Genomic DNA, 13,765 nt, shown 5'->3' on the forward strand with positions numbered 1-13,765 from the left:
AATAATATTGAATGTTCCCATCTGTTACTTTCTATATCAGGCCTGGGAGTACTCAAATGATGTCCATGTCACCGAAATCTGTGTAATTCGCTGTGACGTGGAATTCTAGAAGTGCATAGTAGTAAAATGTTCATGTGAGGATTTTTTTTGTTCTGCATGGAAAAGAAATATAGTCTTGAAAGACTTGTCATATTGTGTATTACGAAAATGTGTTGGTTTCAGCTAATGTGATAGGTCATAATCATTTCAATGTATAGTAACTTTAGGTTAGTAACCAGTTTTTACAGACAAAGGAGAACTGTTATTTTAATGTACATAGCCATGTATAAGTATTATTGTTTTTCTTTGCAGTTTTGATGTTGAGAATGGAACAGGACCAGGGCGCCCTAACCTTGAAGGATCCAGTCCTTCCTCAAGTCGACTTATCCTACAAAACCTACCACAGAGACGGGAGTCCTTCCTCTACAGGTCTGACAGTGACTATGATCTGTCACCTAAGTCTGTTTCAAGACATTCTTCCATGCAAAGTGAAATGTAAGTAAGTTAAGTCAGTCCTGGTCTTTATAGTGTAAGTAAAATGGGGTATTTCTACTGTTTGCTACTTAAAACAAAGTAATTACAACAGGCCAGATATCAGTTACTTACCATTCCTGGATTTTACTATGATAATGCTGAAGATTTTTTTGTCTACTTGCAGCTTTTATATGTTACAGCTTTTTTATGATTTTTATGCTTGCCTTAAGGGTGAAGAGTTATCTCCTATTTCAAGTTTAGTTTAGCTCACCTGGCCCAAAGCCAATGTGAGATTGTGTCAATATTTGATGACTTCTACAATAATCTCTTCCTCAAAAATCCATACATCTGATGAAACTTAATTTTATGTATTATATCAATCTAAACAAAGTGTATATCTTAGCAAACAAATAAAATATGGCAATCATAGACCCCCATTTTTGGTCATATCTCTGATATTAAAAGAGATAAAAACAATCTGAAAAAAAGTTGCATCAACAGATCCAAAGTTTTTGCAGTGATTAAATTTTTTTACTAGCCTCTTGTATTCTTCTCTTTTGTCTAAATCAACACATTTTAACTAGGGATGATGGAGTGTTCTCCCTTTGTGTATGAAATGCTAAATATTTAATCTGATAGTACTGATGTCGTACAGTCATTGTTTATTTAGCTAAACAACCACCTATTTCAGATATTTTTTCTCCATTTTAGTTCCAAGCATCTCTGACTATAAATTAGATACTATAAATCTAAGAGATTTGCAGTAACCTGTGACTTATATTAAGTTGAGTAGGTGTAAGGTGTAAATACAATTAGATTTTATGTTTCAAACCTTTCTAGCTGAAGCTGTAAAGATTTTATTTTGTTTTCATACAAATAAAATGAATGTAAATCTGATAATGATACCAATGAAATAATGGCCGATTTATTGTCAGTAAAAGATTAAAGAGAAACATTTAATCAACGCTGGAAAGACTATTAAAGCTGTTTTCACATGAATTATTCACAAGTAGAATCAAAACTGTCAGAAACTCTTATCTTGTTCCACTCTCTTATTTAAATATTGATTAATTTTTTGCTTTTGATTGTCCACTCAAATACACAGAAGTAAAAACTTGTAATCCAACTGTATTGAATATTTAGAACTGAAGTCAATTATAGTAGGGTCTTTAAATTACAGAGTAAGTATATCATTAAAATACAATATCCATATCTGAATCCATACTGTTATAAATCAGTTTTAACTGCAACCCAGGAAAAATGGAAATTAAATATTTTCATGAATTGTAAACTAAACAAAATCCTGTAATACTTTTTGCACTGTGCAGTGACAATATCATCTACTGGAATAAGAGTAACATTAAAATAAAGGTGTATTGATATTAGAAGAATTTTATTAAATTTTACAAGGTTTCTTACTTCAAATTGTTTTTTTTTATACTTGTTTTGCTTTATTTTGTTTGCTTTTTTCACTGTAATAAGAAAGTTTATTTTAAGGTCACCACCAACACCAACAGATAAAAATAAAACCCAGTAAGTTATCACACCTTTACTAACTTGTGAGTTAGGCTAACATATTCTGTGTGCAATACCTAAATATGTTCATTAACTGTTTACACTATAGGAATGTACACTTATTTTTGGCCTGATCAGTCTGGCGCCTCAGGCGACACCACACTGCAGCTGCTACTGGAAAGGAAATACTCTCATTAGCTGGTTATGAATAATGCAACTTTTATGCTTTGCATGCTCTGCCCATTGAAGCTTTTCACATAGTTTCACATCTCTTGTATATAAACTTAAATAGTAAGGGTGATAGAGTTATCTTCCTTATTCCAACAGGTTAATGTTCATAAAAATGTATTGTCTAATGACATCTTATCGTCTGTTTGTTTTTTCTTTTAATTCTGAGTTCTGATTTAACTTCATACATTAGTATTGCATCATAGCTTAAGTTGTAGCAATATAATGCAATGTCATATAACAGTGAAAATAAGAATGTTGTAACTTTTTAACATGAGTTATTTAGATTCAGGTATCTTCCACTGACCACATTCTCTGGATGTATGTGGTATCTTCCACTGTTTATACTACTTCTTTAATAGGCCTCATTCCTTTTTTAATGGCGGGACAATTTTTTAAAAATTGAAAAAACATGGACTTATTTCAATCCAAAATCATACTGTTCTAAACTGCAGAATAAATATATAGTATGAGAAGTATAAATATTAAATGTATGCAGCGTATAATGATATAGTATTATTGCGTAAGGTTTTCCATATTGGCTGAGTTATTGGTCTGAGTCTAGCCATATGAGCCGTAGCCGAAATCCAAAATTTCTAGCTGAGGACCAATAACTCCGTCAATATGGAAAACCTTACGCCATTATACCTTTATTGTCTAAATAGTCCAATATGCTATGCCAATATCAATGTGGATGTAGGATTTTTGTGTGTTATTAATTTGATTTATTTTACTCTAATTTGAAAAAAGAAGTATTTTATTGAAAGAGAAAGAAATTCCAAAAACTACTTTAAATGATTAAGTAGCAGTCTTTGTAAAAATCATTCAAATTGTGTAATATGTAATACACCCCTTAAAAATTGGTGCACATATTTATTTTTGTTATTAAGTTGTTTTATAGATCAATATGATGAAAAGTATAATTATTCAATCCAATTTGTCTGCTCTTAGGAGGTAATCAACATTGATAATCCAATTTTTTTATTATATTTTAGTGTCATATGCAGAGTTATCTCCCTTAATTTTGATTTCTACAGCATATTGTATATAATTTTTATTTCTTAATTATATTAGAACAAGGGTTATATAAAGCCAGATGTTAACTTCTGTTTATGAAGGCTCATATTTTTCATGATTCTTAGTTGGAGTGCTACTTAAGACCATAAAAATCAATGGATAAGGCAAATCCTTATTATAGCAGTCTGACTATTAGTTTCTTGCTATTGTAGTTGAATTATGCAATATTTTTTAATTTAATGGGTTTTTTTTTATTGTTGATGTGTCATCATTCACTGTTTTCTTTATTTGTACTGGCATCAGACTAAATTACATCTTCCTTATAATTACATTCTGTAATATTTTACTATTGTATGTTTATATTGGCAAAATCTTGTCCTTCTGTTTTGCCAAAATAAATTTTGTGTAAATCTTCAGGCATCATTTTGGAAGATTAACCTGCCAAGTTAAATGAATTAAAATTTCAAGTTCATTGCTTTTTGTACCCTCTGTGTAGAACTATTAAATTACAGGACTTAACTAGCCTGTGAGTTTTGCATGACTAATTAGAAATTCAAGTCAAATCCATTCATATATAATAATGTAATAAATAATGCTAGCCTATTTATTGCATAAAGGAACTGGTCATGAACCATGTAATTTTTGGTAAACATTGCAGTATACGAAGTTATAAATGTGTATTATTTTATGTCATAGTTATTCACTTGTAACAGTAAAGTTTGATTGTATAAATACATCCTAACACTGGATGATTGACACTTCAGATAACTTTTATATAAACTTTAGATGGTTTATTTATTACCAGGTACTTGATATATACTATTTTATCAAGTCGCTTACATCGCTGTTTGTTGTGTTGTATGATAGTATTAACAGTAGTTAATGTGCTAACAAGACAAATACATGTAGTTATAAGTAAGTTTTGTTTACCAGTCAATTCAGAAAGTTACAGATATTTCCAGAAATACTGACCACAATCTCAGTACCAGTAATGTGTTTCATAAGTATTGATGATTTGGGAGTTATCGTCTTATCTCCATTGTGTCAGCTGTTTCCATCTAACTAGGTGCTGGTTTATTTTAAGGACAGCATCATTTGTAACCACGGCAATAGTCTCAGGTATAACTCTCAGGTAAGTTTGTATTAACATTTATTATTAATTAATTAGTTACCATGATAATATTTTTTTTAATTTAGTAGAATTTTAGCGCAAGCAATAGTTAAGTAAACTTATGAAACAGAGCTTTACAACCCAATTGTATATTTAATGGACTGGATATACTTCACCAATACGGAACTGATGTTTTTATTACTTGTATATTGAAGGTAAATTGCATCAAAAATATGACCAAGAAAATGAACAGTTTAATAATTTTACAGTCTGTATGAAGACAAGGTTTATGAGAAGGTCTAGGTCAATTCACTCGTTATTCTTATGTACTGACTAATTGTTACACTGTTGATAAATTTGTTCAATATATCCATTTGATTAATAATTTAAAGGATTGATTTTTATCTCAGAGTTCTGTAATTAAGTAGTTAACATGTTTATCAAGGAAATACCTGCACACAAATTAGTTACACATATACTTTATCCACTTAGTGACTTCCTTCCAGACCTGTTCTGTCAGATGAAACATTCTAGTAGTATCCCTTGACCACCCTGAGTTCTGTCTTATGAAACATTCTGGTAGTATCCATAAGATTGACCTAAATTCTGTCAAGTTAAATATTCTGGTAGTATCCATTGATTGACCTAAATTCTGTCAAGTTAAATATTCTGGTAGTATGCGTTCACTGTTCTGAGTTCTGGTGGGTGAAACATTCTGGTAGTATCCAATAACTGATGTGAGTTCTGTCAGGTGAAACATTCTGGTAGTATCCATCGACTGACCTGAGTTCTGTCAGGTGAAACATTCTGGTACTATACCTTTGACTGGCCTGAGTTTTTTCAGGTGAAACATTCTGGTAGTATCCAATGACTGACCCGAGTTCTATGTGGTAAAACATTCTTGTAGTATCCAATTACTGACATGAGTTCTGTCACATGAAACATTCTTGTAGTATCCAATGACTGACATGAGTTCTGTCACATGAAACATTCTTGTAGTATCCAATGACTGACATGAGTTCTGTCACGTGAAACATTCTTGAAGTATCCAATGACTTACTCAAGCTCTGTCAGATGAAACATTCTGGTAGTATCCATCGACTGACCTGAGTTCTGTCAGGTGAAACATTCTGGTACTATACCTTTGACTGGCCTGAGTTTTTTCAGGTGAAACATTCTGGTAGTATCCAATGACTGACCCGAGTTCTATGTGGTAAAACATTCTTGTAGTATACAATTACTGACATGAGTTCTGTCACATGAAACATTCTGGTAGTATCCAATGACTGACATGAGTTCTGTCACATGAAACATTCTTGTAGTATCCAATGACTGACATGAGTTCTGTCACGTGAAACATTCTTGAAGTATCCAATGACTTACTCAAGCTCTGTCAGATGAAACATTTTGGTAGTATCCCTTGACTGGCCTGAGTTCTCTCAGTTGAAAGATTTTGGTAGTATCCCTTGACTGGCCTGAGTTCTCTCAGTTGAAAGATTTTGGTAGTATCCGTTGACTGGCCTGAGTTCTGTCAGCTGAAAAATTTTGGTATTATCCTTTGACTAGTCTCAGATATTTTGGTTGTATCTGTTGGCTGGTCTGAGATATTTTGGTTGTATCTGTTGCTGTTCAGGGATATTTTGGTTGTATCTGTTGCTGTTCAGGGATATTTTGGTTGTATCTGTTGGCTGGTCAGGGATATTTTGGTTGTATCTGTTGGCTGGTCTGAAATATTTTGGTTGTATCCCTTGACTGGTCTGAGATGTTTTGGTTGTATCTGTTGGCTGGTCTGAGATATTTTGGTTGTATCTGTTGCTGTTCAGGGATATTTTGGTTGTATCTGTTGGCTGGTCTGAGATATTTTGGTTGTATCTGTTGGGTTGTCTGAGATATTTTGGTTGTATTGCTTGACTTGTCTGAAATGTTTTGGCTGGTCTTAAGTATTTTGGTTGTATCTGTTGGCTGAGTTTGGAAACTTTTCCTAGAAAAAGTTGTTATATATGTTACTAATTGTAACACTTGTTGTTCATATCTACAATACACAAATATTTCAGTTGTAAACATTGCAAGGTAAACATACTACAAAAAAAGGTTAGATCTATAAATAGTAAGATGCAAGCTATATTAGTAATTTTTGTGATGATAATGTCAGAGCTAATGTTTTATAGAAGTCTAATGAGGTGTGATGCAGGAAATAATAAGTGTTTTATTATCAGTTTGCATGTCAATTCTGCAACTATTGTCAACAATACTTTCCACAAAGGGAACAAAAAAATGACCAGTATTACACACTTACATGTTTTAAATAAATCAGATTTATTATACAATGTAGTATCTAGCCAGAATGTGGACTATAATGAGACTGTGGACCAACTGTTTAGAAATTTCTTTAGAGGTGATGTGAGCAGTTCTGAGACTGGTTGGTTGATGTTGTTCTCAGCCAGAGTAATCGCTGTTCTGAGATTGATTTGTTTGTATTCTTCTTAGCCAAATTGATGGCTGATCTTAGACTGGATGGTTTGTATTATTCTCAGCCAGAGTAATGACTGTTCTGAGACTGGATGAATTGTATTGTTCTCAACCAGAGAAATGGCTGTTCTTAGGCTGACAGGTTTGTATTGTTCTCAACCAGAGTAATGGCTGTTCTTAGGCTGACAGGTTTATATTGTTCTCAGCCAAAGTAATGGCTGTTCTTAGACTGACAGGTTTGTATTGTTCTCAGCCAGAGAATTGGCTGTTCTTAGGCTGACAGGTTTGTATTGTTCTCAACCAGAGTAATGGCTGTTCTTAGGCTGACAGGTTTATATTGTTCTCAGCCAAAGTAATGGCTGTTCTTAGACTGACAGGTTTGTATTGTTCTCAGCCAAAGTAATGGCTGTTCTGAGACTGGATGGTTTGTATTCTCATCCAGAGTGCTGGTTGGTTTGACACTTTGATATTAAAAGTACCTTCAGTAAGTAAATCATGTCTAGTTTATCTGAAGTGTGTCTCAATAAATGGAACAGTTTTGTCAGATATGCCAGGGAATCAACAGTTGATTTTGATCAAAAATAATTTTTTCTTTGATCTGTGATTTACTGTGGAAGATTCCAAATGGAAATCATTATTGAATGTATTCTACAATCAATTGTTAACCAAATTTATTGTTTTATGGTGTAATGAAGTGTTGCACTGAGACAGTATCAATAATTCAGGAATATTTACCATTCATTTATGAACATTAGAAGTGATGGTCTTTCACTTGTGTTACTTTAATATTGAGGAAGTATTAAAATGGTGTATAAACTTCTACAATCAGTTGAAATGGCATTTATTTGAACTCACCACTGTAGATGATAGTATGGACTTCTTGTGTTTTTTTTCTGAAGGCATATCATGCCAACTGATGTTAAGCCAAGGATTATAAATTGTTATATCTTTGTAAATAATTATATAATTGAGGTCTTTATTCAGGGTGACGATAGTTGGCAGTATAGCAAGCAACAAAATTAGCACAAACAGTTGTTTAGGTTTTTCTGATGTTGTATTTATAGAATTAAAGATATAATGTGTACAATATGCTGAAGTCTTGATTTGTTGATACTTTATTTCTGAACATGTGTTATTTTGATTGATTTTTGAGAACAGCATGTTTCAGAAAGTTGGCAAAAAAAAATGATCAGGTAACCTATAATTATACAACCTAATGGCTAATTAATGGAGGTTTTTGGGTGAAAAAGTGGTGGAAAAGGCTGTTTTCTTGAATGTAAGTTCAAACAGCTGTTCAATCAGTTATATAAGTTCTTACAAAACTGACTTATGCTTTAAAGATTTGTCAAAGACTTAGAAACAGTTTCTTGCTGGATTAGGTGAGATTAGTCCAGAAGTATAGATGTAGACTTCTAAATTACAACAGACCTAGCTAAGACTTTAGGAATAATACACTTTACATACACATCATTCATCATCTGGTTCTTCTCCCAAATTTTAAGTCTTTGAAAATGCATGTTAAATAAATTGACTATTTGCAGCTCTATGTAATATTAGATTTAGGAACTACTTAGAAGCAATCTTCTTTCAAAATTAGTTGAATTCTTCAAATAATTGGTTCAGTTCAGAAACATGAAAGAAATATGATTGATTAACGTTCTTCCTTTAAAATATTGTCACAATAATCTTAAAATACAGAAGGAGGACCTGTGCTTATACATCCTCATCAGGTTTGACATTCTATACATTAATAATATTTATTTGATATATTATGGAAAGCTTTGAACTTTATTACCAGAGTGATATACTTATGATACTGATAATGAATAGAAAACAATGAACCAAGACCAAGGTTTAGTAATTTGGTTGCCAAAAATCAATACCTTAATCTTCAGATTTTATTGTAAGAGATCATTTTTCTTACATTTTATTACCATTCTTCACTAACTAGAAATAAACTTTACCAATGTTGGGTAAACTAAAATATGTAAAGACTTGACAAATCTGAATTAGTAGCAGTTAATTGGAAAATTTCAGTATCAAATACAGTATGTAGAATGTTTCCTGCTTAGACAGATGTTTAGTTTACCCAGGTTCAAAATACTCTGACATGAAGGAACTTCAAAAACTGAAGAAGTGTATGATTCAGACTTCTGTTTATTCCAGGTAACTGTTGATAGTGATAATTGGTAGACATTATTATATATTAATTCTTAGTGATAAGTGATAACCAGGCAGTATAGGGTTCTTTGTTAATGTTAACAACAATCATTTGAATGTTGATGTACCAGGCCATACATGTATTTGGACTGTGAGGGTATGTACCAGACCATACAAACATTTGGACTGTAGGGGTATGGAATAGGCCATACATGTTTTTGGACTGTAGGAGTATGTACCAGACCATGCATGCATTTGAACTGTAGGGGTATGGAATAGGCCATACCTTTTTGGGACTGCAGGGTTATGGAACAAATTATACATGTATTTGGACTGTAGGAGTATGTACCAAGCCATACATGTATTTGGACTGTAGGGGAATGGAACAGATTATACATATATTTGAACTATGTGGCCAGGATGCAATATGTAGATATGCATATATTTAGGAATTTCTAATCCCTAAATGGATCCCCAAATTTTTCAAGTTATGATACTGGAACAGTTAGTCATTGCAAGTCTTGGAAGGATTGAGCTGAACCAACAGACCATGAGTATCACAAGTCTTGGAAGGATTTCTGAATCTGCAAACCATGTCTTCATACAAAAATAAACATGTTACAAATCTAGTGAGCGGGGGCATCATAAGTGTCTTAAAGACACATTTGATTTACTTAAAAAAAAATCACTACTAACAAATGAGGTGGGGGTTCCTGTCATAAACAGGGCTTCTAGTTTGACTGTAGGGATATGAAGCAGGCCATACATGTATTAGAACTGTAGGGATATGGAATAGGACATACATGTTTTTGGACTGTAGGGATATGGAACAGACCATATATGTATTAGAACTGTAGGGATATGGAACAGGCCATACATGTATTAGAACTGTAGGGATATGGAACAGGCCATACATGTATTAGAACTGTAGGGATATGGAACAGGCGATACATGTATTAGAACTGTAGTGATATGGAATAGGACATACATGTTTTTTGGACTGTAGGGATATGGAATAGGACATACATGTTTTTTGGACTGTAGGGATATGGAACAGACCATATATGTATTAGAACTGTAGGGATATGGAATAAGACATACATGTTTTTTGACTGTAGGCATATAACCCAAGGTGTATGTGTTGCTAACCCATGATAAAATAAATTTCTTTTTAAGAATTCCAGTAAGGTTAATAAACTAATCATATTAATCAGATGTCAAATTGTCATTATCTTTAAATTTGACTAAATATAAACATAAAAATTTGTTGTAAAATAGGAATCTAAAAGTATTGGAGATGATAAAGGACTTAAAGCTGTAGTTATGTTTTATAGTACGGTCATTGTGTATATGATATCAATAAAACCTTTGGCATTTGTTTTTGTGCAACTTAATTTGTTCATTATGTTTCATTATTCCATATCAGGTTCAATTTATTTTAAAATAGTTTGAGTCAATTTATAGATTTTGTATTTATATACACACATGGTCAAGATAATCATTACTCCAGCTCATTGTACCATTTACATATGGAATGTGAATGTCATGATGTATTTCCTTGTCAATTTGTCTGTCGACAAATATGGAGGAACAGCAAAGTACTGAAGAAGTGCTCTTTAATTTGTAATGGCATATATATTACTGAGTACTCCAAATAGGACATGTTTTTTTTCTATATTGTCTAAGAAGGACCTATTTCATAAGAATGCCCAATCTTTCTCCATACCCTGATTGGAGCTGACTACTGCCAATACACATCTCCTGATCATTAAAGGATGCCAATCACATTAACCACTTACAAATCAACCATAGATGTTTCATGTTATTCAACACTGTCATAAAACTTGTAAATATTCCATCAGTAAGTAGAATTTGCTTACTGGTACTAATAGAAGCCTCTAATATTACCAATTAGTATTCAGTCTTTAGTAGTAAACAGATAAAATAACCAGTTCAGTTTAGGTAGAATCAATACATCTCTTTCTATAGAAAGATGACTTTAATGAAATAGTTTCGGGAATCGGTGATATTGGAGATTAATCTGGTTATCAGATAATTCTATTACACCACTTAGTTATAGGGATAATTTACAAATGTGAACCTTAGGTAGCTAATGTAGGGTCTTATGACTTTTTTATGCCATGATATATCTTGGGTGTTCTGTTGATATGTACATTTTCTAAAACAAATTGTGAATGATGACAATTGAACTGTTACAAATCCTCTGGCTACTTTTTTATTGCCCAAGCTTAGTTAGACCATAAATTAATATGAATATTGGAGTAGTAAGGTCTCTATACCCAGTGGTAGAAGTCACCACAAATTCTGTTTAACTTTTGAATATACTGACCTGTATTTAATGGTTAAAATAATGAACCTAATCAAGTTAGAGTCTGGGATGAGGTCACACTTCACCATTTCATGGCCTGAGTCTGGGATGAGGTCACATTTCACCATTTCAGTACTAGTTTGGGATGAGGTCACACTTCACCATATCATTGCCAGAGTCTGGGACAAGGTCACATGTCACCATTTCATGACTAGAGTCTGGGATTTGGTCATATTTCTCCATTTTATAACTAGAGTCTGTGATTAGGTCACATTTCATTTCATGGCTAGAGTCTGTGATTAGGTCACATTTCATCATTTCATGACTAGAGTCAGCGATTAGGTCGCATTTTATCATTTCATGACAAGAGTCTGTGATTAGGTTACATGTGACCATTTCATGATTAAAGTGGGATTAGGTCATACTTCATCAGTTCATGGCCTGGGTCTGGGATTAGGTCACACCTTACCATTTCATTACTAGAGTCAAGGATACAATTCTTGGCTAGAGTCTGGGATTAGGTCACATGTCATCATTTCATGGCCAGAGTCCCGACATTGAATCAAGAGGAGGAAGTAAGATTCCCATTGTAGATATGGCCTCTCCATGTTCAACTTTATTGATCAAGTAATTTCTTATGAAGTTTGACAGTTCATACATTATTGTTGGCATCTCTTATCCTCATTCTAAAATGTTCTTGACTCTTTTTTAAGGAATTTACATTTTGTTTTAAGGTAAACAGCCTATATCCATTGAATTTCTGTCAGTTATCTTTATATACATATACATTTGCTACATCTTCATGGTTCTTTGAAATTTAAATCTTTATTTGAAAATTAATGGGAAAGTCAATATTCAGCTCCTTAGGTGTTATAATGTACAGTAATAAAACCTAACCTAAGTATGTATCTTATAACTCTGTACAGGTATATTGATGGGTCTTTTTAGCTCGCAAAACATTTTTTTATTTAATTGTATGCATTAGTTGATAGTATACTTGGCTATTATGAAGTTAATGTTTCAGCATTTTTAGGTCATTATGACTTCATTAAATAATGTCCGTAGAATAAAGAAATCTTTGTAATGTGTATTTAATGGAATGAGTTCTCATCAGATCTATTTTAAATGTTCCATATCTATCTGTTTCTCTGTAGTAGTCACTCTTTATCAGTTCTACTTTAACATCATTTCATGCTCCTTGGTAAAAACCATGTTTTAAAGCTGCTTTATATATGCAAAGTTATGATATTGATTAGTATTTTTTCAAAGGTATTATAGATCATGTTAGAAGAGCTGAATTTTATATATATGTAAAAAAACTATAAATCATAACTTGATTGTTTGAACAACTTGACTTTAGACTGCATGTTTATGAATACTTTTTATTTGACCTTGACCTAAGGAAGTTTTATTATTGTGCTGCATACTGTGTGAAAATCCCGAAAACACCATTACTTTTGTGGTACTCACTGGGGCTGGGATCCTAATATCACCAATACTTTGGTGGCACTGACTGGGCTGCTGGGATCCTAAAAACACCAATACTTTGGTGACACTGGGGCTGGGATTCTGAAATTACCAATACTTTGGTGGCACTGACTGGGACTGGGATCCTGAAATCACCAATGCTTTGATGACACTCACTGGTGCTGGGATCCTGAAATCACCCATGCTTTGATGACACTCACTGGGGCTGGGATCCTGAAATCACAAATACTTCGATGGCATTCACTGGGACTGGGATCCGGAAATCACCAATACATGTACTTATGGCAGTAGCTGAGAACCTGAAATCATCAATACTTTTAGCAGGGGCTGGGATCCTAAAAGCACTAACACTTGTGACATGGCTTGGATCCTTGGAGCACCAATACTTAATGGCTGGACTGAGATCATAAAAGCTAATGGATGTGTGGCAGAGGGTCATGCAGTGGTCACAAGGGCTTGGATCATTTGGGCCATACCTTTGGTGGCAGGGCCTTGGATCATAAGAGTAAATTTTATGTTGGCAAGGGCTTGGATCCTATGAACATAACCAAAACAAATAGGAAGATATATACATTTTGTAGTATCTGAACTCCTTGTTACAATTTTTGCATGTATATATACTGAACTTTTAGGGTAATATCGAAATTCTAATTTTAAATCATTAAATGGCTTAACATTTTTTTTTTATTTAATCAATTTGAAACCAGAATTAATATTACTACTTCCAGTTAGGTTAGTAACATGTCTTTTGGGTTTGAATAAAATAGAAACTTAAGATGCTGGATATTGTTTGGATTTCATTAGCAGTATGTTCCTACAGAAACCTTACAAGGTTTTTTATTTGCTTTTTATCCAACTGATTAAAAATGGTGGCCCATGTCAGCATTCAGACGATTGTGTTAAAAAAGGAATTAAAAGGTGAAATCAGTCCACTT

At 33.0% G+C, this 13,765-nt stretch overlaps 1 protein-coding gene across 26 annotated transcripts in view; it reads left to right on the forward strand.

Annotated features, from left to right (window-relative positions):
* LOC148630167 (3',5'-cyclic-AMP phosphodiesterase 4C-like) overlaps window positions 1-13,765 on the forward strand; it is a 182,774-nt gene that overhangs the window by 109,533 nt on the left and 59,476 nt on the right. For 22 of the 26 annotated variants that reach the window (XM_088562151.1, XM_088562176.1, XM_088562215.1 and 19 more), the window contains 2 exons: window positions 352-534; window positions 2,011-2,046. In XM_088562151.1, the coding sequence (XP_088418277.1) occupies window positions 352-534; window positions 2,011-2,046 (219 nt within the window). Of the gene's footprint in view, window positions 1-351; window positions 535-2,010; window positions 2,047-4,081; window positions 4,406-13,765 lie in introns of those variants that run through there. The other 4 variants (XM_088562275.1, XM_088562155.1, XM_088562318.1 and 1 more) reach the window with 3 other exon arrangements.

This window comes from Perna viridis, chromosome 1 (genome assembly GCF_037379345.1).
Source record: "Perna viridis isolate PV_CMFRI_1.1 ecotype Kerala chromosome 1, ASM3737934v1, whole genome shotgun sequence".
In the NCBI taxonomy this organism is placed as follows: domain Eukaryota; kingdom Metazoa; phylum Mollusca; class Bivalvia; order Mytilida; family Mytilidae; genus Perna; species Perna viridis.